Source organism: Barbus barbus (genome assembly GCF_936440315.1).
Source record: "Barbus barbus genome assembly, chromosome: 31".
Classification (NCBI taxonomy): Eukaryota; Metazoa; Chordata; class Actinopteri; order Cypriniformes; family Cyprinidae; genus Barbus; species Barbus barbus.
Genome location: NC_136759.1, coordinates 26,264,596 through 26,292,592, shown reverse-complemented (window position 1 = coordinate 26,292,592; position 27,997 = coordinate 26,264,596). Strand labels below are relative to the sequence as shown.

Genomic DNA, 27,997 nt, shown 5'->3' with positions numbered 1-27,997 from the left:
TGCACTTAAAAATACAAAATCAAATCAATATTGTGATTCAAAAATCTCATTGTGATTCAGATTGAATTCTAAATTTACAAAAATCATTCCTGAATTGAATCAAAAACCTGTGAACCGTGCATCAAATCTGTTCGTCTGCCTAAAGATTCACACCCCTACTGTGTGTATACACAGATTTCTGCATAAAATGTGTACGGACATTTTCACATTTTCTTGATTCACCAATAAATCTGCATTTCATTCTGAATTTGGTCATCCAAATAAAACCACAAATAAAAAAATCTAATATTCTCAGTGGACTCTCAGGCCAAAGCACATCTTTATGGATGTCATCAGGTGGAGCATCTGGTTGTGTTTCTGTTTTAAATTTAAAAATAAAATTGTGAGAAGTTTGGTGCCGTTGTGAGTGAAAGAGACCCACTGTGTGACATTAACTGTCTTTTGTGTTAGACTGCATGATATGTCAAGTATTGAGTCCAATAATTAGCTTTGCTACATTTTCCATTTAACACTCTGTCACATTTCTGCTGAGCAGAGCAGGTTGTTCTCGACACAATGGAGTCGTAGTGTCAAAACCACACACCCTGCTTTCTTTCCATCTGTCAGCCTGTTGTGTTAGCCGTTAGCAGTCTGCCAACTACTTTAAACTCAACGGCGCTGCACTTTGCTGTAGGCCTGTTTTTCCTTTTGTTTTTCACGATTGTTTTTTGTGTCTAGGCGGGGGTGAGGTGCCTTGAATTTGTATATCCCCTCAAAGCAGTTCGACGGTAGCCCCGACTTGCTAGAGCATGGTGGATTAACATGCAAAACTTCTAATTTCTCCGCCTGTCACAGTCGCTCGCCGTCAGGGCATAGATGCGCACAGCGGGATTTGCTAATTGGAGGTTGTTAGCTGCAAGGGACAAGTTGTGGAAAAATGACAGTAATCTGCTTAGCCCAGTGCCGGAGGTTGAACCACTGATTTGTTATGATTTGGGAGCTTTAGAACATCCCCCATCTGGGTTTCATACAAACAGTATCTCTTGACTCTCTTTGTGGGAAACGATAACGAGAACCGCACAAGAGTCGTCGTCTTTAGGCTCTCTGGAAGAGGGAGGGGAGCATGGAAACACGTGCTTGATTTTGACACAAAGATGTAGTTCAATTACATGAACATAGCTCTTTTTGCAGCCATTGATGGGAAAGTTGTTAGGGTTGTTTAGGTCTTTTTTTTCAGTGGACCTTGCTCAGTGGACCTACACAATAGTTTAAAACTGTTTGCATGTTTGTTTTACAATTAGTTCAATATTATTATAATAATAATAATAATAATAATAATTTGTTACATTTTATATAGCGCTTTTCAAGGCACTCAAAGTGCTTTTCATACAAGGGGGGAATCTCCTCAACCACCAACAGTGTGCAGCATCCACCTGGATGATGCTACGGCAGCCATAGTGTGCCAGAATGCCCACCACACACCAGCTTACTGGTGGAGAGGAGACAGAGTGATGAAGCCAATCAGTGTATGGGGATGATTAGGAGGCCATGACGGTCAGAGGCCAGTGGGCGAATTTGGCCAGGATGCCGGGGTAACACCCCTACTCTTTTTCGAAGGACAACCTAGTTTTCCCAGGAGGTCTCCCATCCAGGTACTGACCAGGCTCAACCCTGCTTAGCTTCAGTGGGCGCAACCATATATATTCTGCTATCTCAGATAGATATTCATAGATATTCTCAGCTCATCTTTTGCATATCAGAACTATGACGCCAGACACCTTCACATTGTTGGGGAAGCTATTCAAAAAGTGTAGCTAACTTAGCTAACAACTAGTCTAACAACTGATAGCTACTGTATCATTGAGTAGCTCATTGTGAAAAAGTGCACTTAATTGTGTTTAGTGTACTTCAAATCTTAAAAAGTGTGTATATATATATATATATATATATATATATATATATATATATATATATATATATATATATATATTAAAAAGGTGCTTGCAGTTGATGTAATATTAATGAACTAAATGGTCACTTAAGTGTATTTAAAGAGTCAAATTTAAGTACAATTTTAAAAGTACACTTTGTGGTGTTGAATTAAATGCTTCACTTTTAAAGTTTGTTTGTTGTTGTTTTTTTAAGATTTATTTTGGCATTTTCACCTTTGTTATGATAGGACTAGGGATGCAACGATTAACCGCGAGCCGGTTGAAAATCGATTCAAATATGTGACGATTCAAATCGGTTGTGATGCTAAACAAATCGCGATCCATTAGGGGGTAGGAGTTTATATGAATGTATGTCTGAGGGGAAATTACTATCTTAAGAAAAGTTTATATGGTATGTTTTCTTTTCTTTTCATCTTACCTCTGTATAATGCAAACGCTTAAAGGAAACGCTTAAAGCGCCACCTGCTGGCAGAGAGTGAATCTGCGTCGCATTCAGCTTGTCTGCTGTTTCTGTTTCATGCAGATATTTGTGTATAGTTTGAAGTCAGACCATTCTGTTTTTGCTTCAAATTTCGAAATTATACAATCTAATTTAGATTAAAAACTGCTCATGTTGCATGTATGCAGCATCTTTGTTTGGATGATGATTAAAATGCAGTGGTTACCTCGAATTTTAAATGGAAAGAGCACACAAAAAAAGAGATTTATTTTTGTTACTTATTTATTTGATTTGGGCCTTGTTTTAAAATTTCAGTTTATTTTTGTTATTTACATTTACATTATATTTACATTTTGTTATTTAGCAGACACTTTTATCCAAAGCGACTTGAGGACAATAGAAGCAATCAAAACCAACAAAAGAGCAATGATATGCAAGTGCTATATCAAGTGCTATATTAGTATATTATTATAGTGTTATATTTCAATTTCACAACGAAACATGCAGCATTTTGTCCAAGCAATAATAAAAGGACACATTTAATTTATAATTTGTCTTAAATTTAATTTTGTAAAAAAAAAAAAAAAAAAAATCGCGAATCAAAGTTGAGTGAATCGTTACATCCCTAGATAGGACAGATCAGAGCTGACAGGGAGCAAAGTGGGAGAGAGATAGGGGGCGGGATCGGGAAAGGTCCTCGAGTCAGGATTCGAACTCAGGACGCCTGTAGCACAACAGCAGTGTATATCTGCGCGCTGCCCACAAGGCTATCCGTGCCGACTACTTTAAAGTGTAAATTAGATTTTTCTTATTTATTTTATTTATTATTCGTTATCAAAGTATTTTAATTCATTGGTATCGTGCTGGTGAGATTAGTTCGTGTCGCACTGTCCATTCAGTAGCGCTAGCAAACAAGTCCTCCCTGAGCTGTCGAGTCTGTCACACAGCTCGGTCCAATGAGCCGCGCCTATGACGGGTCTGTAACATCGCACTGTTTTGTCCCATTTTTGGTGTGTTTGGCTTCCCATATGTTTGGCTGAACACCGGTTCTCATGCTCTCATTTATGTTGCTTCTATCGGCTATTATTATATATGCTACAGCCTCTTCTAAAGACAGGGTAGGAATATGCAGCTCATTTACATTTAAAGGGATACACACCAAAACAGCTCTTTTTTTAGACACGCCCCAAAAATGACATTTTCAAGATATTTTGAGCTGAAACTTCACAGGCACATTCTGGGGACACCAAAGACCAATATTACGTCTTGTAAAAAGAGGCATAATAGGTTCCCTTCAATACATTTTAAATATACTAATAATGAAGTAATTGTAACTTTTCATTAAAAATGTGTAGTTACAAATATATTTAAATATGTGACATACAGGTTTCATTTTTTTTTAAATTCTGTAATAATTACTCCTTTTAATAATATGCTAAAGTATACTCCTTCTAATTACAAGCTACAGAGCAGAATTAGCACACTACATGTAAGCTACTTCATATTTTATGGTCACGCTTTAAGGTCCAATTCTCGGTATTAACAAACCCTTAACTACAACCTTTGCCTAAATATATTCCTAATTTGCTGCTTATTAATAGAACGGTAGTTGTTAAGTTTAGGTATTGGGTAGAATTAGGGATATGTAGAATATGGTCATGCAGAATATGTGCATTATAAGCACTAATAAACAGCAAGTATGTTAATAATAGGCATGCTAATAAGCAACTAGTTAATAGTGAAAACTGGTCCCTATTCTAAAGTGTTACCTATATATACACCACCTTGCAACTAAGAAAAAGTTCTAAAAGAAAAGTTTTACAACTATGAGTTGTGCAGGTACTGACCACCACTGCATTCTACAGTAAATTGGTTTCATAATTAATATATTCAAATAAAAACTTGACATGTGGTAGAGCGGTTTGGGATTGTAGAGATAATTCAGCATTGATGGGGTTAAATATGCTGCACTAGTGGAAATGAAGCCAGAATGTCTGTTCCAACAGGGAGAAAAATAGGCAATGGACAGTCTTCCCACAGTGAACTGAATTAGTAATGCAATGGAAATAAAGGTTCCGAAATGGTGCCGTGATCCCACCGGAGCCCTCGAGAACTTTTGTTCAAGCTAAATGTTCTCCCACTGGGTGCAATGCACACAATGCATGTAAAGAGACCAGATTGTGGAGTCTGTTTCTTGTTTTCTTGTTCTCACAGCCTGCTGATCAGTTGTCAGCCTAAGTATGGCAAACCGGGTATCTGCGATATCACAGACTGTCGAGTGGAAATCTATTTTATTGCATGTGGAGAAAAAAAAAATGTACTGCATGCACTACTTGAGACAAAAACAAAACCCTCAGACAAGTGTAATATCACATTGAGAGACCCGCGTGCCCCAAAAACTTCAAGCAGCGTCTGATACTTTCTGATTAAAGTGCTGTTACACAGACTAGTCAGTATCTGGAGAAGCAATTCAAGTATTTCTGGCTCTGAAGTGAGACTGTAGCTGTGCTCCAAAACCTAGCGAACTGCCTAGATACTCACTGCCTACATAGCAACAACTATAAATGCATTAGGCAGTAATGGAAGCACTTAAGTGCCTGAACTAAAACACTCCTTACATAGGCAGCAATGCTGTGCATCTCACAAAGAGCGCTCCCTACAGGAGACTCTACTCACAGCTGATTTAAATGAAGGGAACAGTGCATACACTGTAAAAAAAAAAAAAAAAAAATATATATATATATATCTCAGGTTGATTTGTCAGTTCAGTGTAATTTAAGTTGAAATGACTTATACAAATCAAGTTTTAAGGCAGCAGCTCAGCTGATTTTTTTTTATATTTTTTTGAAATTTCCTTTTCCAAGATTGAATTTTATGTTGTGTTCATTTTCATCATGTTCATTTTCAACAGATATAATTTTTTGGAAAGTGCTGGTGTTATAGCACTGGACTAAAACAGACTATGCTCACAAAGGGTATGACAAAAAAAAATAAATACTTTTTGTACTTTTTATCCCCCCATTTTGTTACTTGTGTGTTTTTCTGGTCAAAAATGTCTGGCCTACAAAAATGTCTTATTGTCTTATGCTATATTATTACCAAATATTGAGTATGAAATATTCAAGTTGCTTTATTTCAAATTTTTTTCTACTCAAAAAAAAAAATCAATATTAGAATAACTTCTGTATTATTAATAATATTTCAAGATGAAAATTTAATTTGAAGATAAACATTTTAGTATACATCAAAATTTGAGCATTAAATGATCCATCAATTTTGTATTACATTGCATTATATGTTTTGAAACTACAGAGATCACAAAAATAAGCATTTAAATATCATCTTACCAAGACGCATTATTGGGAGATATAGACCAACAGCTGTATGCATTTTATGTACATATTCTGATATACTGTTATAAGAATTGAATCAGTTTGCATTAAAAGATTTACAAATAATTTTTTTTTTTCATTTTCGAGTATCAGCCCAATATTCTCTTATATCACGCTATATGAGCCATACAATCCTGATGTATGAAATATGATACTCAAACTTTTTTTTTAATTTTGTTTGTTTAGTAAACTGTTCTGTTCAAAAAAAAGATGTAATTTATTTATTATATATTTTCTATATTTTTATGTCAGGTATTAAAGTGTTCATTTTTATCATTTTTATTAATATATATATATATATATATATATATATATATATATATATATATATATATATATATATATATATATATATATATATATATAATATGGAAGGAAAATGAGAGTATGAGGCTCAGGTTTGTGTTCTGTGGTGCTCGTAGCTTCTCGTAGCCTCTTCATTACTGTGAGTGGGAATGAGTTGGTTTGTGGGGGTTGCTGTAGAGTGCCAGGCTGTTGTAGCCATGCTACGAAGAGTGCATGTTTCCTGGGAAAACGATATGGGGCCAAGTCCAGATGCCGGGCTGCTCCCTGGGGAGGGCGCCTTGCCTCCAGTCGGCAGGAAGTGCTGTGAGAGAGCAGCGGGGCCCGGGCCTGGATTCCTGTCAACTGCTTGTAATGCTGGTGGAATGGGAGCCTAAATCACATCTCTCCTTTATGGACTCGGCGGACACATGTGGTATTCATTTAACGATGCACTGGTGAAGAACGAGGAGGGAAAGAGAGATGGAAAACAGCTTTATGACACATCAGGATCACAAAGAGTGGATTACAGAGACGGCCACACTAACGAGGCTTTAGCTCCCCCACATAACAAAGGGTTTGACTGAGGCAGCCGATTTCACTCAAATGTGAACACAATCTGGCTTTGTGGTCACAACTTATGAGAATGGTCTGAATTTCTCACGGTATCGCCTAGTGGAGCGACTTCAGACGTAATGAATAGACCTGAACAGAAGTGAATAACCTCTTTTTTCCGTACTTTCATCATCACCAGAGAATTTTACAACAGTGTGACCCAAACTTTAACCATGATAGCATGTGTGGAATGTGATGAGGCTTTACGTTATTCAAATATGTGGCATTTTTTCTTTAAGAGCCTTAGCGAGCACCACTCATGCGTAATGGGACAATAATGTGATGCTATTTTTTGGCCTATCAGTAAATTTGAACAACAAAGTAAATACACAATTCATACACACATTGACCTGAGAGCCTCTTCTATTACTCGTATGTTTAAAATTAATTTTTGGGGGTATAGAGTCAAAAATGTCAGGTTGGTACGACTGTATGATATCATAATGAAGAAAACAAATCATGATTAATGATAACCTTAAGCAGTTTGTCATAATCATTATTTCTTTCTTCACAGTTTATTAGAACAACTTTTGCCTGCCAAAGGTCATGTGGTGTGACCAACATGAAAAAAGGGAAATTATATCATATAGAGCTTGACTGTGTGTCAAGTTCAGTGCAGTATGTCTCTTAAAACATCATGTTATTTGACCTTTTATGAAAAAGCAAGGTTAGTTCAGACTGTAAAATTGTGCAATTCTCTCAAAAAAAAAAAAAGGGGATTTAAAGTATTTATACAATTGGAAAAAGAAATGTTTTTATACATGTAAACTTATTATATAGTATCATTGAAGAACTATTATAGTTTTAATTATTTTTTGAATTGATGGATATTTTTATAGTTTCAGTGTTCATTTGAATTATCACTTTTGTTGGTGTTTTTGTCATTTCTACACATGTCTTTATTTATTTTTTTATTAAAATGTTTTTTTTTTTAATACTTCAACATTTATTTTATTTCAAATGACAACAAAAATGTCCGTAGTTTAAGTTTTAATTGACTAATAATAACAACCCTGATACTAACAGGCATAGAAAGAGAACATTTCTTAGAATATGTACAGTATTACTAGGTTTTTAATTTTTTTTTTTTTTTAAATTAATTTATTTTCTTTATAATGTTCACTTTAATTGGTCACTGCTCACCCTTATACTGTACATAAGGATTATATTTTATTTAGATGCATAACTCATCCGGTATCTATTGTGCAATGTGCAATTTTTTATAAGGAGTTTGACTTTCTGATATTCACGTTGAAAAAACAAACTATAGAGCACATTAGCAACTGAATATCAACACCTTGTCAACCATTTACAATGCCACATTTCTAACCACCTTCCTGTCCTCTTCAAAAGTGTTTTCTTACTGTCACATTCCTTTTTTTAAATAGTAATAGTCTCAGGAAGAGATTGATCTTTGCATGGTGAAAAGAGCTTATCAGCGGTCCAGACAGAGCTCACTCGCCCTCTCATTAATTATCAGACGTCCCAGAGCTGATCCATCAGGGAATGAGGCATCTAGAGCTCCACTAAGAGAACACTTTCTTGAGATACGGTTTCAGTGTTACATGCTCTCGTATGGCTGCTTCTCTGTGGTTGGCTGTGGAATTCCTCCCATGACAGAGCAGTTCTTTTGAGTGTTTTCCTTTCTGGACCTCTCGAGTGGGGCTTTAGAAGGAGTTTCTCTCCTAAAGACATCTGTTCTCAAATTAATAGCCTCGCGTAACACAGTGGGGTTTCAGTCAAATCCTTTCTGCCCTGGGAAATGTTTCGTGTCAACACTGTGATTGACAATGTATACACAGTGTGTGTTTGGCCATCCAGGTTGACATGTTCTCAAACAGAGTTTGCTGAGGACAGAAGCCTACATCCTCTGCTGTTTTGCAAGATTTGACGCTCATGCGAGATCAGGGCGCGTGAGCCGTTTCTCAGGTTCAGGCTTGTTTAGCAGTACTTCACTTTACTGAAGCTATGTGAGTTATTACTATAATTCTTGTAATAGTCTTGCATTCCTACCAAAGCAAATTGGAACATATTTGCATTATATGTGAGCATAAATGAGACCTATGGTGGGTTCTCAGCTAAAAATTACTAACTTTTCAGTCTGTGCTTCACTCAAAGATACTGCAGGGCTATGAGAGGCATGTAGTTTGGTCTGATGTGATACTTCTATCATGTTTTTTGGATTTGAATTAAGCATCTCGTTTTGCTTTTCATGGAACAGTGGCATACAGGTTTGGAGTTTATTTTTGACATTTTACATTTCATCTAAAGCAACTTGCTATGCATTTAAGATATACATTTTATCAGTTAATGTATTATATAATGTATGCTCTACTGTTTGAGCTGCAGGAATGCAATTAAGGAATGTCATGACGAGAAATAAATTCTGAGGTGAACTATTGTTTAATGGTTACAGAAAATTGGCAAAATTAAGAAGTTTAAAGGACGTCTGGATAACACCACCTCACAAATATGAGTTTTTGACATGCATTTTGTTTGGAACTTACCTGCGCTCTCTGTTTTGGAGAATACTCAGCCGTTTCAAGTAAACAACTCAGGCAGATATGGACAATTTTATCCGTATAATAGACCAAAAAGACTTAGTAGGCATTGGATTTTTAGTATGTCTAATTAGGTATTTTATTTTGCATTTTAGGCTCATTTTGGGCATGAAGTAAATGCTTTCTCCAAATGAATTTGTTGCAAGTATAATTGCTCTTTTGATTATTTTTTTTATTTCTTCATATCAGTGTATACAGGAGTGCATGTGTGTAACTGCGTTGTGGTTTAGTTTAATTAATGCAATTTCAAATTGTGCACCAAAAAAATTCTGCACTCTGTTCAGACCTCGTTATATAGTAATGCAAACAGTATAACTTTGGGTAATACACTTTATTTTTAGGTGTCCTTATTGTATGTACTTATTGTAATAACAATAAATTATGCATAATTACATGCAATTAACCCTAAGACAAACATTAATCCTAACCTTAAAGTACATGTAATTAATTAATATTACTCCGTACTCAAATGTATATTTAAACTGTAACAAGGACACCTTAAAATAAAGTGTAACCATACTTTGATTTAAAGTGAATAGTTAGTACGTGACTAACTTGAAACTGATAACTGTGTCTTTTTTAATAATTGATGATAATTATGTCCGGCTGTCATGCAAGTTAAGTTCTTTATGGCGAAAATAGCAGCGCACAGCCATGTAATCAGTGTTTTAAAGGAGCAACTAACATGAAATATCACAGCCTGAATAAGAGTGCATTTCAGGAAAAGTGCAAAAAATGGGATAAATAGGCCTATGAGATTCTGTTATTGCGTGCCTCTGCCCTGTGGCTGAATAAATCTGTCCTTTGCTGGCAGCAATTGGGTTGCGCCCCATAGGATCAGTCTCATAAGAGTGTAGCAGGGCTTGAGCGCGGCTATCGGTCACACAGTAAAACCCGTGCTACTGTATGCAAAAAAAAAAAAAAGAGAGCCTCATTGACTAGGGTTTCTAATAAATGCATGTAAAGCTAAAGTGATTGGGAGCGTTTAAACAGCAGTCTGTAAGACAGTGCTTTCTAAATAATATTAGAGCAAGCATTTATTTACAGTGTCACTGCAGGCATATTAAAATGGCAGGATGTTTTGAGAATTTTGGACTAATTTGTTCTCCCTTAGGTACCATTACATCCCCATTATGGATATAGCCATGGATGTGTTTTCTCTAAGTGATAGAACAGTGTGGGAAAGGCTATGGAAAATCCCTATCACCACGCACAGGAAGTCACATGTGAATAGGGACTGTGTAACATCAGATTCACTGTAAACAAAGCTTGCCCTCTAGTGGACTGATCGTTCAATCACAGCAGGATGTAATGCAGTAGCTGGTCTGACAATTATTGATGTGCCATTTAAATGCGAGTTATAATAATAACACACTTTGCATTTGTAGGGAATGTCGCCAGGACCTCGTTTACCAGCGAATGGGCGTCCTGTAGATGTAACAGGCCAGACCCAACAGCAGAGGCCTTCGGTTCTCAGTTCTCAGCAGAAGAACCCCGGCCAAGACCAGAACCTTCAAAGACCACTGGGTCAACCGCAGCTCATCATCCCTGATACAGTGAGTGCTGCCGTTTCTTCATGCCTAAATATGGTGGTTTTATAAATGTTTTCTGAGAGGTAAATGAATTTTATTGCTCACAGAAAGAGAATTATCTTTAATCTACTTAAGTGTCACACATTTTACTCAGGGTAAGTTTATTTTTCAATAAAGTAAATTTCTGCATGGGCACATACCTTAAAGTCATGGCCACAAAACTCTATTGAATCTCTTCCACTGTTCATTTAGCATTGCGTTACAAGATACCCTACATGTATGTCAGATTATACAAAGTAGGTTACCACTGGACCCTGCTTTTATTGATTGATTGATTGATAGCATAGCATAGCGGCACCCCTGTGATTGACCACTCACATTTTGGCCAGTTGTAATCTATGGAACTTTTATTCCAAAACTACTAAACAATGTGCTTTTGCTGTACATGTTTCAGGAGAAACTGAGCACACAGGATCAGTTCAGTCGTCATCTAACACGGCCTCCACCAGACTACAAACAACCACGCAATGGAGTTGGAGCTCAACAGCCAAGCTTATATGCAGGTGTGGAATGTATTTTCAGTGTCCTATAATATGGGAATGTAATATCTAGTTCAGTCATGAAACTCTAAATGGCACGTTTTAATAGGACCTTCACATGCTATCTGTTCAATCACATCATTTACTACACATGCTGATTGGCCTCTACTGATTCTGCAGCCAATGAGATTTCTTGCACAACATTTAAATTTAAAATATAATGTAAAATATAAAATGTTGAGTGTTCACCATAAGCTCTTCCTGCAGCACACTATCAGAATTCCTCTAAAACCCTCCGGAACCACCTGTCTACAGCAAGTCCATACTGGCTTAGCAGCAGCAGGATGCGTAGTAGATCTAGTCTGCTAAGACAAAATAGATCAGGTGTTCTCAACTCTGGCCCTCAGTGTTCACTTTCCTGCAGAGTTTAGCTCCAACCTTGATCAAACTGGCCTGCCAGTAACTTTCTAGTAATACTGAAGGCCCCGATTAGCTTGTTCATGTGTGATCGATTAGGGCTGGCACTAAACTCTGCAGGAAAATGGACCTAGAGGACCAGAGCTGAGAACCCCTGAAATACATTAACGTTGTTAAATCCATCAACATGCTAAAACTATTCAGAGTTGTCATGATTGAACTATATTTAATGAAGTGAATGAATTATACTCGCACTGATGTTATGGTACGGTTAATTGAACCTAGGTTTGGATTAAAGGGGTCATATGATGTTGCTAAAAAGAACATTATTTTGTGTATTTGGTTTAATGCAATGTGTTCACGTGGTTTAAGCTTCAAAAAACATTATTTTCCATATATTGGTGCTCCTCTCTGCCCCACCTATCTGAAACGCATCAATTTTTACAAAACTCATTATTCTGAAAAGTGAGGTGAGCTCTGATTGGCCAGCTGTCCAGTGCGTTGTGATTGGCCGAATACCTCAAGTGCGTGACGGAAATGTTACGCCCCTTACCATATTTGGAAAGACACGGCATCTCCACGACATGGCAACAGCGGCATCTATACTACAGCGAGAATAAAAATGATGCCGCCTTACTTTGCGTATACATTAGCGCGGTGTTATGCAAATCGTCGCACATAGTGATGTAGATTTGTGGGGGCGTGTTTGAATGAGGCATTTTAGGAAGGTGTGGATGAGTCGTAACTTTTAGAAAGAATATCTCTTTGGGTTTGAGACTTTAATCTTTCGACTTTACGGATCTTATATATGCACGAACGGTTTGTAACATTCGAAAGGCAAAGCAAACATGAAATCGCATCATATGACTCCTTTAAGAAACCACACCAAATCTTGACTTAGATATTAGTCATTATCAGTACGCTACTGCTTGGTAAATCAGTATTTTACATCACAGATCATTTTTATGCATATGCAACAGGCAATGGGTCAGATCAAAGTGACATCCAACCCTTGTCATGCCACCTGCCTAATGGACAGGGTACCAAGATGGTGCCCACCTCAGGAGAGAGAAGGTTTCCTCTTGGACAAGACCGTAATTCAGGACCCACAGGTGCTCAAGTTTGCGCAAACCAGCTCCGACAGCAACCCAGTAGCCTGATCCGAATGGGGCTTCAGCAAAATAAGCCTCAGTTCCATGGGACAAACAATCAGAGTGCCACTTTTCAATTGAGCACTCAGCATGTGAGGACGAGCATCAGTCAAGATTCCCTACTGGGGCAAAGATTGGGTGACATGAGCACCAATACCAGCAGGATGGACACTGCTTTGAACTGGGCAAACAGCGCCAAACAGAGCGGAGCTCCAACAGGACTAGATGTCAAAAGGCTCCCCAATACAGTGATGCCCCAAAGTCATTTTCCTCCGAGGTCTATTTGTCCACCTAACCAGGTGGCACCTCATTCTAGTCTGCTACCCATAAACCCTGCAATCAGAAGCTCTGCTCCCAGAGCCAGTCAGCCTAGGATACCCCCTCTTCCTGGGGTGACTTGCCTGACACAGTCATCCCCCGAACAGCAGGGTTGTCCGACCACATTTGGAGAGATGAGCCAAAGCCCAGCAACTTATCAGAACAACCGGGCAGGCCGGCTGACCTTTGATTTCTTACCAGAGGATGACAACACGGTACCAGGAATAAATGCAGACTCAGATTTCATCGACTCCTTGCTTAAATCAGGTTCAGGCAATGATGACTGGATGAAAGACATCAACCTGGAGGAAATTCTAGGTGGACATTCATAAAATAGACTCAAAGCATGAGATATTTAGTTTGAACTGACTGTATTAGGAGCCTGACGTGAAAGGTCTGTTAATTTTATTATTGTATTATCCCTCTATTTGTGTGGAAAACAAATGTATAATATGTTCCATTATATTGTTCGGTTGATTCTTCATACCATCTACTAACATGTTGTACAGTTTAATGTTCATGGCTTCAGTGTTTTAATTCCACCACACACTGCCCCCAAATCCATACCAGTTATCATTCAAATGCTGTGAGATTTCAGTTAGAGCTTTTGTTACTAATCCGTTAGCACAGAGATTAATGTAAAAGAAACTGTGATTCGACTGCCATGATAGAGCCACTGAGCATGACATCGGCACTTAAGAAGCAGGTTTTTTTTTTTTTAATACTTTGTTTGTTCTGGCTCTTATAGGTCAAGGTTTTACATCTTGAATATTATAATATTGAAATGCTGTTGCCTAACATAAGTACAGATCTGTTTTGACTATCCATTCTGAAATTACATATCAACGGGTATTGAAAAAGAGCCTTTTATGTATCATTTTATTGCACATCCAAAAGAGAAAATCTGTAAAGGGACTACACATATGTTCAGAATGTTAGATGCTATTGTTAACTGATAAGGTCGACCTTCTTTAGAAAGACACGTTAAGTTTATAAGTTCTTATTGGTAATATTGTATTTATACACCTGTATCTCAGTATATAAAATAATATTTTTTGCTATTTCTTTTCTATAATGCGCTATAATTCTGTCATAAAAGTGTATATCCTATTATGTCAATTTAGCCTTTGATAATAAACAACATAAAATAACCTTTACAGCACATTTTGACTATTTGTTTTCTTATATTTCAGGTCAAATGGAAGTGAAGCACCACAAGGCTCTGTCTTAGGCCCTCTGTTGTTTTATCAGATTCAGAAAATCTGATCAAATCAGCAGTAATCCATTTTTTCTACACTGAACACCTGTTAGATTCCTCAACAATTATACAATACTGATACTTATAAAGTTCTTAATATTGGATTATCCTTAATATCTATGCAGTCTTCATTCTGCTTTACTCTGTAATTATTCTGTAGTCCATAACTCACTAAATTCACAAGATGATTTTTAATTCTGAACTATAAAAATAAGTTTACCATCTTTTGTTTTCCCATTCTCACAAACACCAAATATCACAGTCATGAGACCAGTCTATAAACATTCAAAAATACATTTTGTTTTTTATTAGATAGTTATTTAGCTGACACTTTACATCATGGCTCTGTTAACATTAGTTAATGAAAAGTAACAATGAAATAACCATGAACAATTTTATTTAATTATTGGTTAATTTACATTTTTACATACTTATGTTTGTGATGCTTCACAGTTAATTACGATTTCAGTTATTTACGATGATATAACAAATTCAGAATGAATAATATCACTTATTTATTAACATAAATCGAGACAATAAATGCTGTAAAAAGGTTAACCTACAGAACCTTATTGTAACGTATTGCCTTTCTTTAGTTAATAATACTGGCATGCAGCAGTAATTAAAATAAAATATAAAGATAAAATACTACATACATGATTTATACCAGATAGGAATCAAAGACTGCAAGGCTTTGAATAACGATCTTGACTTAAATTGATTAAACCCTGTAACTTGAGACATCAGGTTTTTCCATCATGACTTGAGACTTAAGCGATTAAGTCTTGAGACTTGATACTAGCAATCTGAACCCGTATCGGATCTAAATAGAAAGACAAAAACAGTATAGAGGCTAAATTATATAGCACTAGAATAGACTTAAACATCTGCAGGACATGTGTAAACCAGGTTTGATTATATTTCTAACTGTCAAAAAAAGACTTTGGCTTTTTTTGCCATGTTACATATTTTAGGTTTTCACTTTTGTTCAATGCTCAGATGCTGAAATGGTCAAATGGGCAGGTTGTGAAAGGTAATGTCATTAAGGTTTGCCAGCCAAAATGAAAGTCAAAAATTAAGCACAAATCAAAACCAATATATGTCTATAACATATTCTTTATTGCAGGCCAGGAGAGGTATGCTACAAATCAGGTGACCTGCTTTAAACCTCTTCAGAAAAAAGGCACTGTCCCATTCCAGTCAATAACAGAACCCTCCCACTTGGTCCTAATGGTCATCTCTACAGACGGAAACTTTTTTTCTGGGTCTCCTTGAATATCATTATTTTCAGCCTCCCAGTGATGGGAATGTGTATCTGAAATACAAAAGAGCAATACAATATATACATTTGAAATGTGAAAGTCGTGAAAGTCGTGACGTATTGTCAAGTATGGTGACCCATACTCGAAATTGGTGCTCTGCGTTTAACCCATCCAAGTGCACACACACAGCAGTGAGTAGTGAACAAATGCACACACACACACACACACACACCGTGAACACACACCCGGAGCAGTGGGCAGCCATGCTGCGGCGCCCGGGGAGCAATTGGGGGTTCGGTGCCTTGCTCAAGGGCACCTCAGTCGTGGTATTGAGGGTGGAGAGAGCGCTGGACATTCACTCCCCCCATCTACAATCCCTGCCGGCCGGGGACTCGAACCCACAACCTTTCGATTACGAGTCCGACTCTCTAGCCATTAGGCCACGACTTCCCCAATTATTGTAAAATGTCTGGTTCACACGATTATACCAGGCAGGCGGCAACAGGCATAGGCAGAAGCTAATGTCTGTACCTATGGTGAGCGTTGTTGTGTTGAGCTGAGTTGGTTGGCCATTGTAGAAGTAAAGCTGGAAAAGATGCTCCATCTTCCAGTCAGAGAGCAGCGAACGGTTTGGGCTGAACAAAACACTGTAGGTGCCATTGATATTGCACACCCAGATAGGCAGCTTGGGGGTTTTCAGCATACTGCCCACCTTAGGAAAAAAGGATCAACTCAACATGGATGTGTTCAAAATATAATAGACTAGAGTGTTGTAATACAGAAGCTAAGAAGCTGACGAAGTGGGAGTAGATACAGCAGCACACTTTAAGGAAAGACTTACAAAATGAAAAGCATTAATTCACTCTGGGTATTAGCCATTAGACCAGCAGCCATATCACCCTGTAGCTCAAGACCGGTTGCCCACTGAAGCTAAGCAGGGTTGAGCCTGGTCAGTACCTGGATGGGAGACCTCCTGGAAAAAACTAGGTTGCTGCTGGAAGAGGTGTTAGGGAGGCCAGCAGGGGGTGCTCACCCTGTGGTCTATGTGGGTCCTAACACCCCAGTATAGTGACGGGGACACTATACTGTAAAAAGCACCATCCTTCGGCTGAGATGTTAAACCGAGATCCTGACTCTCTGTGGTCATTAAAAATCCCAGGATGTCCTTCGAAAAAGAGTAGGGGTGTTACCCCGCATCCTGGCCAAATTTGCCCATTGGCCTCTGACCATCATGGACTCCTAATCATCCCCATACATCCCCATTGGCTTCATCACTCTTTCTCCTCTCCACCAGTAAGCTGGTGTGTGGTGGGCGTTCATGGCTGCCGTCGCATCATCCAGGTGGATGCTGCACATTGGTGGTGGTTGAGGAGATCCCCCTCACATGTAAAGCGCTTTAAGTACCCAGAAAAGCGCTATATAAATGTAACTAATTATTATTCATTATTAGCTTAGAACAAATCACATAAAGCAACAACATGCAGGAAAAAAACATTAAAAAAAGGAAATTACAACAAAGAAAGGACCCCTCATAACGTTGTGTGAAGGTCAATAACGCCGTTTGACGTTTTTATAACAAGGGAAGTATAGTACAGAGTGTAATATATCAGTTATATATCAGGTGTGAAGTGTGAATACATAATTTCAGATATTTGTAAAACGAAAAATACTCTATAGGCCTACCTTTAAAAAATATTTTACAACATTTTTTTAAAATTATGATTAATTTGTGTACAGTCATATATTCAATGAGTGAAAAAATATGTTAAGTTTACTTGCTGGTTACACGACGTGACATTTTTAGAGTCATTTATTGTAATGGTATAAATATATTTCTACAAATTGTATAATTTTCATATAGAATTTTAATATGTTGTGTGAGTGTGTTTCCTTTTTATCATTGACACTTTTGTTTCCTTTGTGAAAAAGAAAAAGCTACTTAAATGGGTCAAAAAGCACTCAACTATATAAATGCATTTAATAAAAATTTTAACTATAATATATTTGCATTTCATTGCAATTTACATTCAATTAAGTGTCTGAAATCATTAGTCATTATATTATTTTCAAAAGTACCCTTCAAAAAATTATCCTAAATTTTTAACAAGGCTTGTCGCTGATCTATTAGCAGAATACTTTGGAGAACCTCTAGGGAACCATTTTAGGGAACAGACACAGATTCGCACGAGGACCAGTCTATAGAACAAATTCAGAAGAATGTGAGGACACAGAACGCATGTTTCTGAGAACTGAAATGTCATAACCTTTTAAAATAAAGTAATATGAAAATAGTCTCTTTCTCTCTCTCTCTCTCTCTCTCTCTCTCTCTCTCTCAGTGCCTAGAGATTCTCCAAATCAGTATAACAATCTCACAAGTGGTGGCTCAAGTATCTTGTTTTTACAGTGTTTACTCATTTGTTGCTTGTTGACCTACTGTACAATTTTCTGAGAAAGTGACACAGAGAAAGACCAAACCCCCAGAAAACACACAGGATGAGTGCAGTACCAGGGGGAGCTGTGCATGGTGGACTTGTTCTCTGTTCCAGAGCAGATATCCGACATGACTGCGAGTCAGGACCCCGTGGAGAGGCTGGGCGAGTGCTTCATCTTGCTCATCGCTCAGTGATGTACCATTGAAGACATGAGGGGTCGCACGGCCGGTCAACAGCAGGTTTAATAAAGCCTAATGAATGTAGAGATAATCTGACACAATCAGACACTAACAAGTCACATGAACAAAAAACCCTCAAACAACCTTCCTTACCTGTCGACAAACAAAGTTCCCCAAGCTGACATGCAAAAGATGAGTGGTGGTACAGTCGAAGTCTGCCCGTATCCTACAAATTTAGAGACTTAATTCAGTAATTCAGTCACTCATTTAATTCATTTACAATACACAAATTATCTTTATTTATTCTTATGGCAGATCCAGTTGGTAACATTTTTAATGTTTGTTTGCATTTTTTGTCCAGAAAAAGTAGTACTATTTAATTACAATTAAATTAAAATTTTAATGAACTTTTTTAATATATTTAAACATGTAGTTTATTCCTGTCATGGCAAAGCAGAATTAGTATATTATACATAATCCCTCAGATTATATATATATATATATATATATATATATATATACACTCACCCTATATTGCCAAAAGTATTGGCACCCCCCTTCTAATGAACATGTTTGACTACTTTAGTCATTTCTATGAGTACAAATATTAATGTTAAAGCATATAATGATATTCTAGGGAATTGTGTGCTTCTAATGTTATAGCAACAGTTTGGACAGAACCCTTTTCTATTCTAACATGACAGTGTCTCTGTGTATAAGACACGGTTCAGAAAGACATGATTGATTGAGTCAGTGTGGAAGAACTTGACTGGTCTGCAGAAAGACAAGTCCTGATCCCAGCTGAACACCTCTGGTGTGACTTTATATGCAGACCTTGAGCCAAAAACTCATCACCAAACACCAATGACTTGTACATAAGAGTACTGTCATTTCAGACACGTCCAAAACTGTTGCAACAGAGATGGAAATACAGTTTTTAAATACATGAACTATGTTTCCATCTTTGTTGCCACAGTAGTGCCCTTTTCTGTTCTAAAGAAGCGGGTGTCCCAAAACGTTTGTCCTTATAGTGTCTATACAAGTCATTGGTGTTTGGTGATGAGTTTTCGGCTCAAGCTCTGCATATAAAGTTACACCAGAGGTGTTCAGCTGGGATCAGGACTTGTCTTTCTGCAGATCAGTCAAGTTCTTCCACATTGACTCAATCAATCATGTCTTTCTGAACCGTGTCTTATACAAAGAGACACTGTCATGTTAGAATAGAAAAGGGTTCTGTCCAAACTGTTGCTATAAAATCAGAAGCACACAATTCCCTAGAATATCATTATATGCTTTAACATTAAGATTTGTACTCATAGAAATTACTAAAGTAGTCAAACATGTTCAATAGAAGGGGGTGCCAATACTTTTGGCAATATAGTGTATATAATTTTTTGGAACAGTGGAAATGTTTTACTGTCACTTTTGCTCAATTTAATGCTTCCATGCAGAATAGAAGTGCTACTTTCTTTCAAGACAACCTGTCACCCTACCTGTCAATAGTCCTGGAGAAGATAAGGCTATACAGAAAAAGTATGATTCCATGGCTTCCTTCTTCCTTAAACTACACACATTCAGGTGAAAGTTAATGCAACACAAATGCAGTTTTATACAGCCAGTATTTCATTCTTACAAACATCTGAGCAAGTAAAAGAAAGTATATTTCAAGTAGAATTATCGTGGTCTTATAATATAATATATGGCACAGATTTTCCTAATAATATATAATTTGTGTTTTTAAATGTACCTACACATTGGATGTGCTCACATATAAATGATCTAACATCGTCTTTCTTTTTAAAAGTGAAAAGCTGCAACTGTGGAATTAAAAAAGAAAGACATTAAACAATTACAACATGTTTTAGCTGCATGTTAACATGTTCTCATAAACTGCATGTACCCTCTCTGTGAAGTTGTCCAGTTTGTAGTCCATGTGGGGGGTGAAACAGCGCTCTGACGTGACCAAACAGACGGAGGCTGTCTGCTCCTCACCAGCTGTCCACAAGATGTCAGTTAGAGCGGCTGCCAGCGCCTTCCTCTGCTCCTTCTCCCCTACCGTCATCATACTGAGAACGAGAGAAAGAAAGAGTCTGTCTGAGCTGTGAAACAGTGGACAACATTCTCATTTCAGTTCAGACCATCCAGTCGAAACCTCAAAAATCTTTCATTTGAATGACACAAGGGATTTCAACTGCAATATACTGTATGTATATTATCATTATACATTATTAATTTTACATTAGATTATAGAAATAGCAATATTTTGGAGCCCTTAACCCCACTCCTACCCCAACCCTAAATGTTCTGATAGAAATGTAAAAGTTAATACTGGCTGAAAATCTTAAATCTTCCACTCTGCCATGGTTATATCCCATACACATATACAAAAATGTATTAATTAATCACCTTTGCATTGTGCACTCTGAGTTCATTGGTCGGTTGAAGAGCAAATATTTAATAATATAAGCCTGAACCACCATCTGAATAGCACAGGCTCCTCCCTGCAAGAGAACAGAAAGAGAAACACTGTTTGAGCTTGCATTTGTCAGGCATTTCTCTCAAAAATTCCACATGACAATATACTTTCACTTTAACTCCCATTTCAGAATTCAGGACTTCCATGTTAATGATGAAACACAACAAATGTGAATATGATTAATCCAAAAGCTATGATTAAAACAATGTGTGCCAGAAGGTTTTGTGTATTTAAAAGGAACCATTCATTAAATCAGAGACTTAAATCGCTGAAGTTTTTTGCTAACTAAAACGGAACGGTTTTTTAAAAATTGTTTATAATAAGAAATACCAAATCAGCATATTAGAATGATTTCTGAAGGAAAATCATGTTCCACTGAAGACACTATAACCAATCGTCTTGGTTATTACTACTGTAACCTCTGTTCTCTGATGGAGTGACACTAGGGACTGCAATTGGGAACCTCAAAAACCTTCAGAAAAGACAGATGAGAACTTGCCAAGTGGTATTTGCATGCCACTCACCCATATATATACAGGTCCTTTTCAAAAAATTAGCATATTGTGATAAAGTTCATTATTTTCTGTAATGTACTGATAAACATTAGACTTTCATATATTTTAGATTCATTACAACACAACTGAAGTAGTTCAAGCCTTTTATTGTTTTAATATTGATGATTTTGTCATACAGCTCATGAAAACCCAAAATTCCTATCTCAAAAAATTAGCATATCATGAAAAGGTTCTCTAAACGAGCTATTAACCTAATCATCTGAATCAACTAATTAACTCTAAACACCTGCAAAAGATTCCTGAGGCTTTTAAAAACTCCCAGCCTGGTTCATTACTCAAAACCGCAATCATGGGTAAGACTGCCGACCTGACTGCTGTCCAGAAGGCCATCATTGACACCCTCAAGCAAGAGGGTAAGACACAGAAAGACATTTCTGAACGAATAGGCTGTTCCCAGAGTGCTGTATCAAGGCACCTCAGTGGGAAGTCTGTGGGAAGGAAAAAGTGTGGCAGAAAACGCAGCACAACGAGAAGAGGTGACCGGACCCTGAGGAAGATTGTGGAGAAGGACCGATTCCAGACCTTGGGGGACCTGCGGAAGCAGTGGACTGAGTCTGGAGTAGAAACATCCAGAGCCACCGTGTACAGGCGTGTGCAGGAAATGGGCTACAGGTGCCGCATTCCCCAGGTCAAGCCACTTTTGAACCAGAAACAGCGGCAGAAGCGCCTGACCTGGGCTACAGAGAAGCAGCACTGGACTGTTGCTCAGTGGTCCAAAGTACTTTTTTCGGATGAAAGCAAATTTTGCATGTCATTCGGAAATCAAGGTGCCAGAGTCTGGAGGAAGACTGGGGAGAGGGAAATGCCAAAATGCCTGAAGTCCAGTGTCAAGTACCCACAGTCAGTGATGCTGGTGTTTTATCAAGGGCAGGGTCAATACAGCTAGCTATCAGGAGATTTTGGAGCACTTCATGCTTCCATCTGCTGAAAAGCTTTATGGAGATGAAGATTTCATTTTTCAGCACGACCTGGCACCTGCTCACAGTGCCAAACCCACTGGTAAATGGTTTACTGATCATGGTATTACTGTGCTCAATTGGCCTGCCAACTCTCCTGACCTGAACCCCATAGAGAATCTGTGGGATATTGTGAAGAGAAAGTTGAGAGACGCAAGACCCAACACTCTGGATGAGCTTAAGGCCGCTATCGAAGCATCCTGGGCCTCCATAACACCTCAGCAGTGCCACAGGCTGATTGCCTCCATGCCACGCCGCATTGAAGCAGTCATTTCTGCAAAAGGATTCCCGACCAAGTATTGAGTGCATAACTGAACATAATTATTTGAAGGTTGACTTTTTTTGTATTAAAAACACTTTTCTTTTATTGGTCGGATGAAATATGCAAATTTTTTGAGATAGGAATTTTGGGTTTTCATGAGCTGTATGCCAAAATCATCAATATTAAAACAATAAAAGGCTTGAACTACTTCAGTTGTGTTGTAATGAATCTAAAATATATGAAAGTCTAATGTTTATCAGTACATTACAGAAAATAATGAACTTTATCACAATATGCTAATTTTTTTAAAAGGACCTGTATATATAAAAGGTGATGCCGTGCTCCAGTCATTTAGGTTTGTGCTGAGGAGCCGAGACGGTGTCCCAGTCATTTCAGTGGGTTGTTCTGTGTTGTGAAAGGAGGGACACCAAGTCTGGTTCCCTCCATCAGGGAACGGAGGTGACAGTAGTAACCAAGATATTCCCTATCTGCTGCTCACTTGACATTGACTAGGGATCCCTATACTAAATGACCCAACCAGCTGAACTGTGTTATGAGGTTTGGTGGAGCAGATGCAGGCAGGCTGCTGTGTGCCCAATATTAGACCACGACATAACTTTCTCAATGACTAAGTAAGCTGCCATAGTCCCCTGTATCATGATGGGGTGGTAAGGACTGTGCTTACAATGGGAATAGGCCACTTCAGCTATTTCTTGATCTTTTCTGAGTTTTTACTGTGGAAAGTGTTCTTTTTTACTATACAGAAAAAAGGACACTGCAGAGAGCACATCCTACCTGAAGATTGACAAGGGGAGAATACGTACATGGACTTACCTAGTGGGACGTGCCACATACAGAAAGCAGTCTCTGTGGCGGGGTCTGCATAAGAAGGGAAAAACTCACACCCACAGTGACTATTGGCAGAGCGAGGCCCTGCCCAAGGGAAGGTTTACCGACAGGGAAACTGAGCAGTGGAAAATAGATTGTATGAGATTTCCAAGAGGGAATCAGCACATACAAAGGCTCACCTGAAAAGGGGCATACAATGAGAAATGAGCCTGGTAGTAAAGAGAGGTGTCAACTGCATCCATAATTACACTGACGAAATTACATCTTTAAAAAGACGATTCTGCGCCTTCCCAATTTTAAACATTATTATTGGGCAGCAAATTCCCTCACTGCTCTCACTTTTTGGTAAAGGGGCATCCTGGATGATATCACATCTGAGACCTCTCCATTATGGCTATGTCAGTGCCAGAGTCCTCCCTTCCAGCGTAAATCTATCAGTAAATTAGGAAGCAGTAATTTTGGGGAGGGGAGGGGGCAGTCGTGGCCTAATGTATAGGACTTGTAATCCAAAGGTTGCGGGTTCGAGTCCCAGGTTGGTCAGGGATTGTCAGTGGGGGGAGTGAATGTGCAGCGCTCTCTCCACCATCATTACCATGACAGAGGTGAGACCCTTGAGCACCCACTTGTGTGAGAGAGTGTGCGATAAATTTGACAAAACAAATTTGAATGAGTGGAGCAAGCCATTTCTTTATACACCCTGTTGCATGTCCAGGGAAATGCAATGGCATGCAAATTCCACTTGCCAATTGTTTGCCTTTTCTAAAGTATCAGAGGTGAAACAAAAATCAAATCAAATCAAATAACAGTTTTAATGGAATCCAGCACAAAGTGTTCAGTTTATGAACTATTCATAATCCATGCATGATAGATTTGACATTAATTTTGTTATTATATGAGTGGAAATCATTTGGTGGAGAAAGTTTACTTTGAATCAGTTTCTGGAGTGCTCTTAATATAATTGTGCTTTCTATCCTAATGCCAGTGTAATTAGCTAATGACATGCCCCACACTTCACTACCTGAAGATAATGGGAAGCATATTCGCTTAGCTGCCTTAGTTTAAGCGTACCAATGATCTGTGGTTAAGAAAACGGCCAACATTTCAAGCTCATTACACAATAATGAGGTGGCGGGAGTGATGCAGTGTTCAGACAATGGTGTCAGGCTAATCAATCTGAAGTCATGGCTTCTACGAAAAAGACGCACGAGAAGTTATCTACTAAAGCTTGTAACACAATCCTTCTTCACTTATATAATTTGCAGTTCTGGCAAAGGGGAAGTAACTTTATTAACGTGATCAAACATAAGGTCAACTGTCTCAAGTTTGTGCTTCACTAGAAGGATTTTTCCAATTCCTCTAAAAGCAGGCATTTTCAGAACTGTTAAATCTGTTAAAGTGTTAAGAATGCAATAACAAATCAAATTGATTCAAGGATACGGTAATTAAGGTAATTCACCCCCAAAAAAGTTATGATATGCCAGTTTTGAATTCAAGATGAGAATGTCAACTAGTTTGTCCTTTTATGCTTCATGGGACATAAGGTGGTTTTGAAATGACAAGGGTGAGTGAATAATAAAATGTTCATTTTTGAGTGAGCTATGCCCTCAGTTTCAGAATGACAAGGATTCTGACCTTCAAAGAACTAAGTACAGAATTGACCAACTCAGAAAAACAGCATCCCTAAATCATTATGTGGTTGTTACTTTGTTGTCAGTGTTTCTGGCCTGTTCTTTGTTAGCAGTTCAAACAACAAGTAACTCACAACCACCACAGTTTCTGTACAATGAAGCTTAAGCACATAATTAATTTCAAATATGATTTTTGCATTTTTTTTTTATAATATATTAGTATGGAGCCCTGTACATGTCACGATTGCCAATGATTTACCAATTAAAAGGAGGGGGGAAAAATTACTACAATGAGGCCACAATTTTTAAACTAATTTCAACACATTAATAAGTCACCGGGGAATTAATTTAACTAATTCGTAGCAACAACAATATATATATTTTTTTCTTCCTCACGTTGTGCAGGGCCCTGTATATTAGTGCAAACGTATCACCACATATTCTTTTTACCATTTCCGTTATAAGATCTCCAATTTCATTTCATGATGTATTGCATTTATTTTACATTTGTCATTTCTTAAGATATACACATTCCCTTCACTTATGCATAAACAAGAAAGTTGCACATTTGTCTCAGTAATTTAAATGATTTTTTTTCATGTTTAATGTTTTAGAAAATGTCACAAAATCCAATTTTCAAGGGTTTATACCCAAAACTATGACAATAAACGATGGCTGTTAATGAGAAGTTTTCTTATACTCACCACCCTCTCGGTCTCCAGAGCATATGCCATGTCAGAGAAAGGCTCCCGAAACTTGAAGAATGATTTCTTCCACTCATAGTTGAATATATGGAACGTGTTCCCAAATAAAATATTTCTTAAACTCTGTATGAGTGACAAAGCAAAATACAATATGTCAAAATAATAATAAATGTGGGAAATCATGGGGGGGGGGTATTTTTTATTTGTTTACAATAAAAATCAACACCCAGATCCAGCTAACAACACTGAAATGTAGGTTTGCAATCTTATTATTGTATCATTATATTTAACTTTTTTCCCTATGACATTCTGGTGGATTTTTTCACCCATTTAGTGGATTTAACAGTAGTTATGACTATATGGGACTAACCTGATCTATTGCTTAAAGTTCTAATAAATAAATGATGAGTCCATATGCTGTCTTTTGTCTCCGGGGCACACATATACACACACAGATCAAGTCTGTTATGAGACACATGGGAGGCAAGCGAGAGAGGGTCAAGTGACAGGGTCATGTTCCACGACTCACCACCGCCAGCTCTGGTGACAGCGGTTGCCCACCCAGACTCGGAGACACTGTGAGGGTTTGAGGAACGGAGTAGGGTGCTGTGAACCGGTCAATCTGTGCTCCGACGTGATGGGCCGAGGTGGCAGGTCTAGAAGAGTCATCACTGTCCTCTTCAGATTTGATCTTCTCACTAGGTCTCTATACAAGTGATAAAGTGAAAATGTTACAGTTGTTACAGTATACCTTTTACCTAAAAGAACTCATTTCTGTTTTAATATATTTGAAAATGTTGCATTTAAAATCGGTTTTAAAAAAATTATAAATTACTGTCTGTTTTAATCAATTTTATATGTTTGTGCTGAAAAAAGTTTTCATTTCATTTTAATAACTCAATCAAGCTTACCCTAAACTTGCCAGTTTCCACAAAAATATTAATGCAGCAAAAAATGTTTGCAGCACCAAGATTAAAAATATTTCAAGCATAAAGATTGCTGCTGAAAATTCTGCTTTTCCATCACAGGAATAAATTGTGTTTTAAAATATATTGGACAGAAATTGGTTCTTTTAAATTGTGATAATATTTTGCAATATTGCTGTTTTTACTGTATTTTTGATCAAATAAATGTAACTTAAGTGAGCATTAAAAACTCATTTCAAAAGAATAAAATAAAATAAAAACTTAATTGCTCTTAATTATTCCAAACTTTTGACTGGAAGTGTACACTATGTAGAGGTTATATCCAAATTTGATATTTTATATTTACACATTTGAAGGGGAGGCCTACACAGATGTGAAGTAACAAGGTTTTTTCCGTAAACTGCTTAAAATCTCACTTTTATCCGATGATAATCAACTTTTACTTTTGATTATCAAAATAGCCCTAGATCTAATATTTTTGTTATATTTTCTAACATAACGTATACATATTACTTAGACAACATGAGTAAAGATATAAATGTTTATTTCTAACCTCTCCTTATAACTCTTCGAGCAACAGAAATCCCAAATAATCTTATGAAGATGCCAGGTTTGAGATGAATGAGCCATCAGTAGATAACTCACATTTTGGTTTCTCTTCACCTCCTCTTGAAGAAGCTCTATGTAGCTCAGTCTGGAGTGCTGCAAACTTTTGATGGTTTGCAGAAGGTCCTGATAATCCGTCATGATGGCCTTTACATGCACTCTACTACTGCCTGTAAATTCAGTTTTTACACATGGCATTGTGTGTATATGCCTAGTAAAGTAACGTGGTAGCAAACATACACCTCCCCTCCAGTCTGTGATACTGAGTTTGTTGAGAGGATTGCAGCCACGCAGGCACACGCATACTCTCGTCTGATTGGCTGACTGCATGCCATGGGAGAAATGACATACAGCCACCTGAGAGCACAGGGTCTGAAGTATCAATTATCGAAATAACCACATAAGCATGGCCTAAGCGCATGGGACGTTATATTTCCATTCGCAAGATTTAGGAGGTGTTCACATAGATGCGTTATTGCATTAAAAACCAGCTGCAAGCACAATAGACTGCATCAGAAAACAAATTAGGAGATGTGTTTTTAAATATTTAGCAGAAACATTTCACCCCAAAATTAAAGTTCTGTCATCATTTACTCACACTTGAGCCATTTCAAATGGTTGTCACATTAGGATATCAGCCTATGCACACTTTACAAAATATTGACTATAAGCCTCCAAAAGTATTCCAATGTAATATAAATTCATTC

General features: G+C 37.6%; 2 protein-coding genes across 5 annotated transcripts in view; one reads left to right on the top strand and one right to left on the bottom strand.

The window, feature by feature from the left end:
• The window catches only part of LOC306850940 (mastermind-like protein 2), a 66,996-nt gene extending 52,658 nt beyond the window's left edge, over window positions 1–14,338 (top strand). For 2 of the 4 annotated variants that reach the window (XM_079386919.1, XM_079386920.1), the window contains exons 4-6: window positions 10,609–10,776; window positions 11,207–11,315; window positions 12,689–14,338. In XM_079386919.1, coding sequence (XP_079243045.1) covers window positions 10,609–10,776; window positions 11,207–11,315; window positions 12,689–13,509 — 1,098 coding nt within the window. In that variant the 3' untranslated portion in view covers window positions 13,510–14,338. Of the gene's footprint in view, window positions 1–10,608; window positions 10,777–11,206; window positions 11,316–12,664 lie in introns of all 4 variants that reach the window. The other 2 variants (XM_079386917.1, XM_079386918.1) reach the window with 1 other exon arrangement.
• A 1,196-nt stretch (window positions 14,339–15,534) lies between these two features.
• On the bottom strand, window positions 15,535–27,431 carry LOC306851765 (inactive ubiquitin carboxyl-terminal hydrolase MINDY-4B-like; the record flags this gene model as incomplete). The annotated part of the gene is made up of 11 exons (XM_079388201.1): window positions 15,535–15,750; window positions 16,229–16,409; window positions 18,204–18,380; window positions 18,462–18,534; window positions 19,802–19,872; window positions 20,060–20,125; window positions 20,209–20,374; window positions 20,715–20,809; window positions 25,759–25,881; window positions 26,288–26,464; window positions 27,330–27,431. The coding sequence occupies 11 exons, from the start codon at window positions 27,429–27,431 to the stop codon at window positions 15,608–15,610; spliced, it is 1,374 nt and encodes a 457-aa protein (XP_079244327.1). The 3' UTR covers window positions 15,535–15,607.
• Window positions 27,432–27,997: the final 566 nt, after the last annotated feature.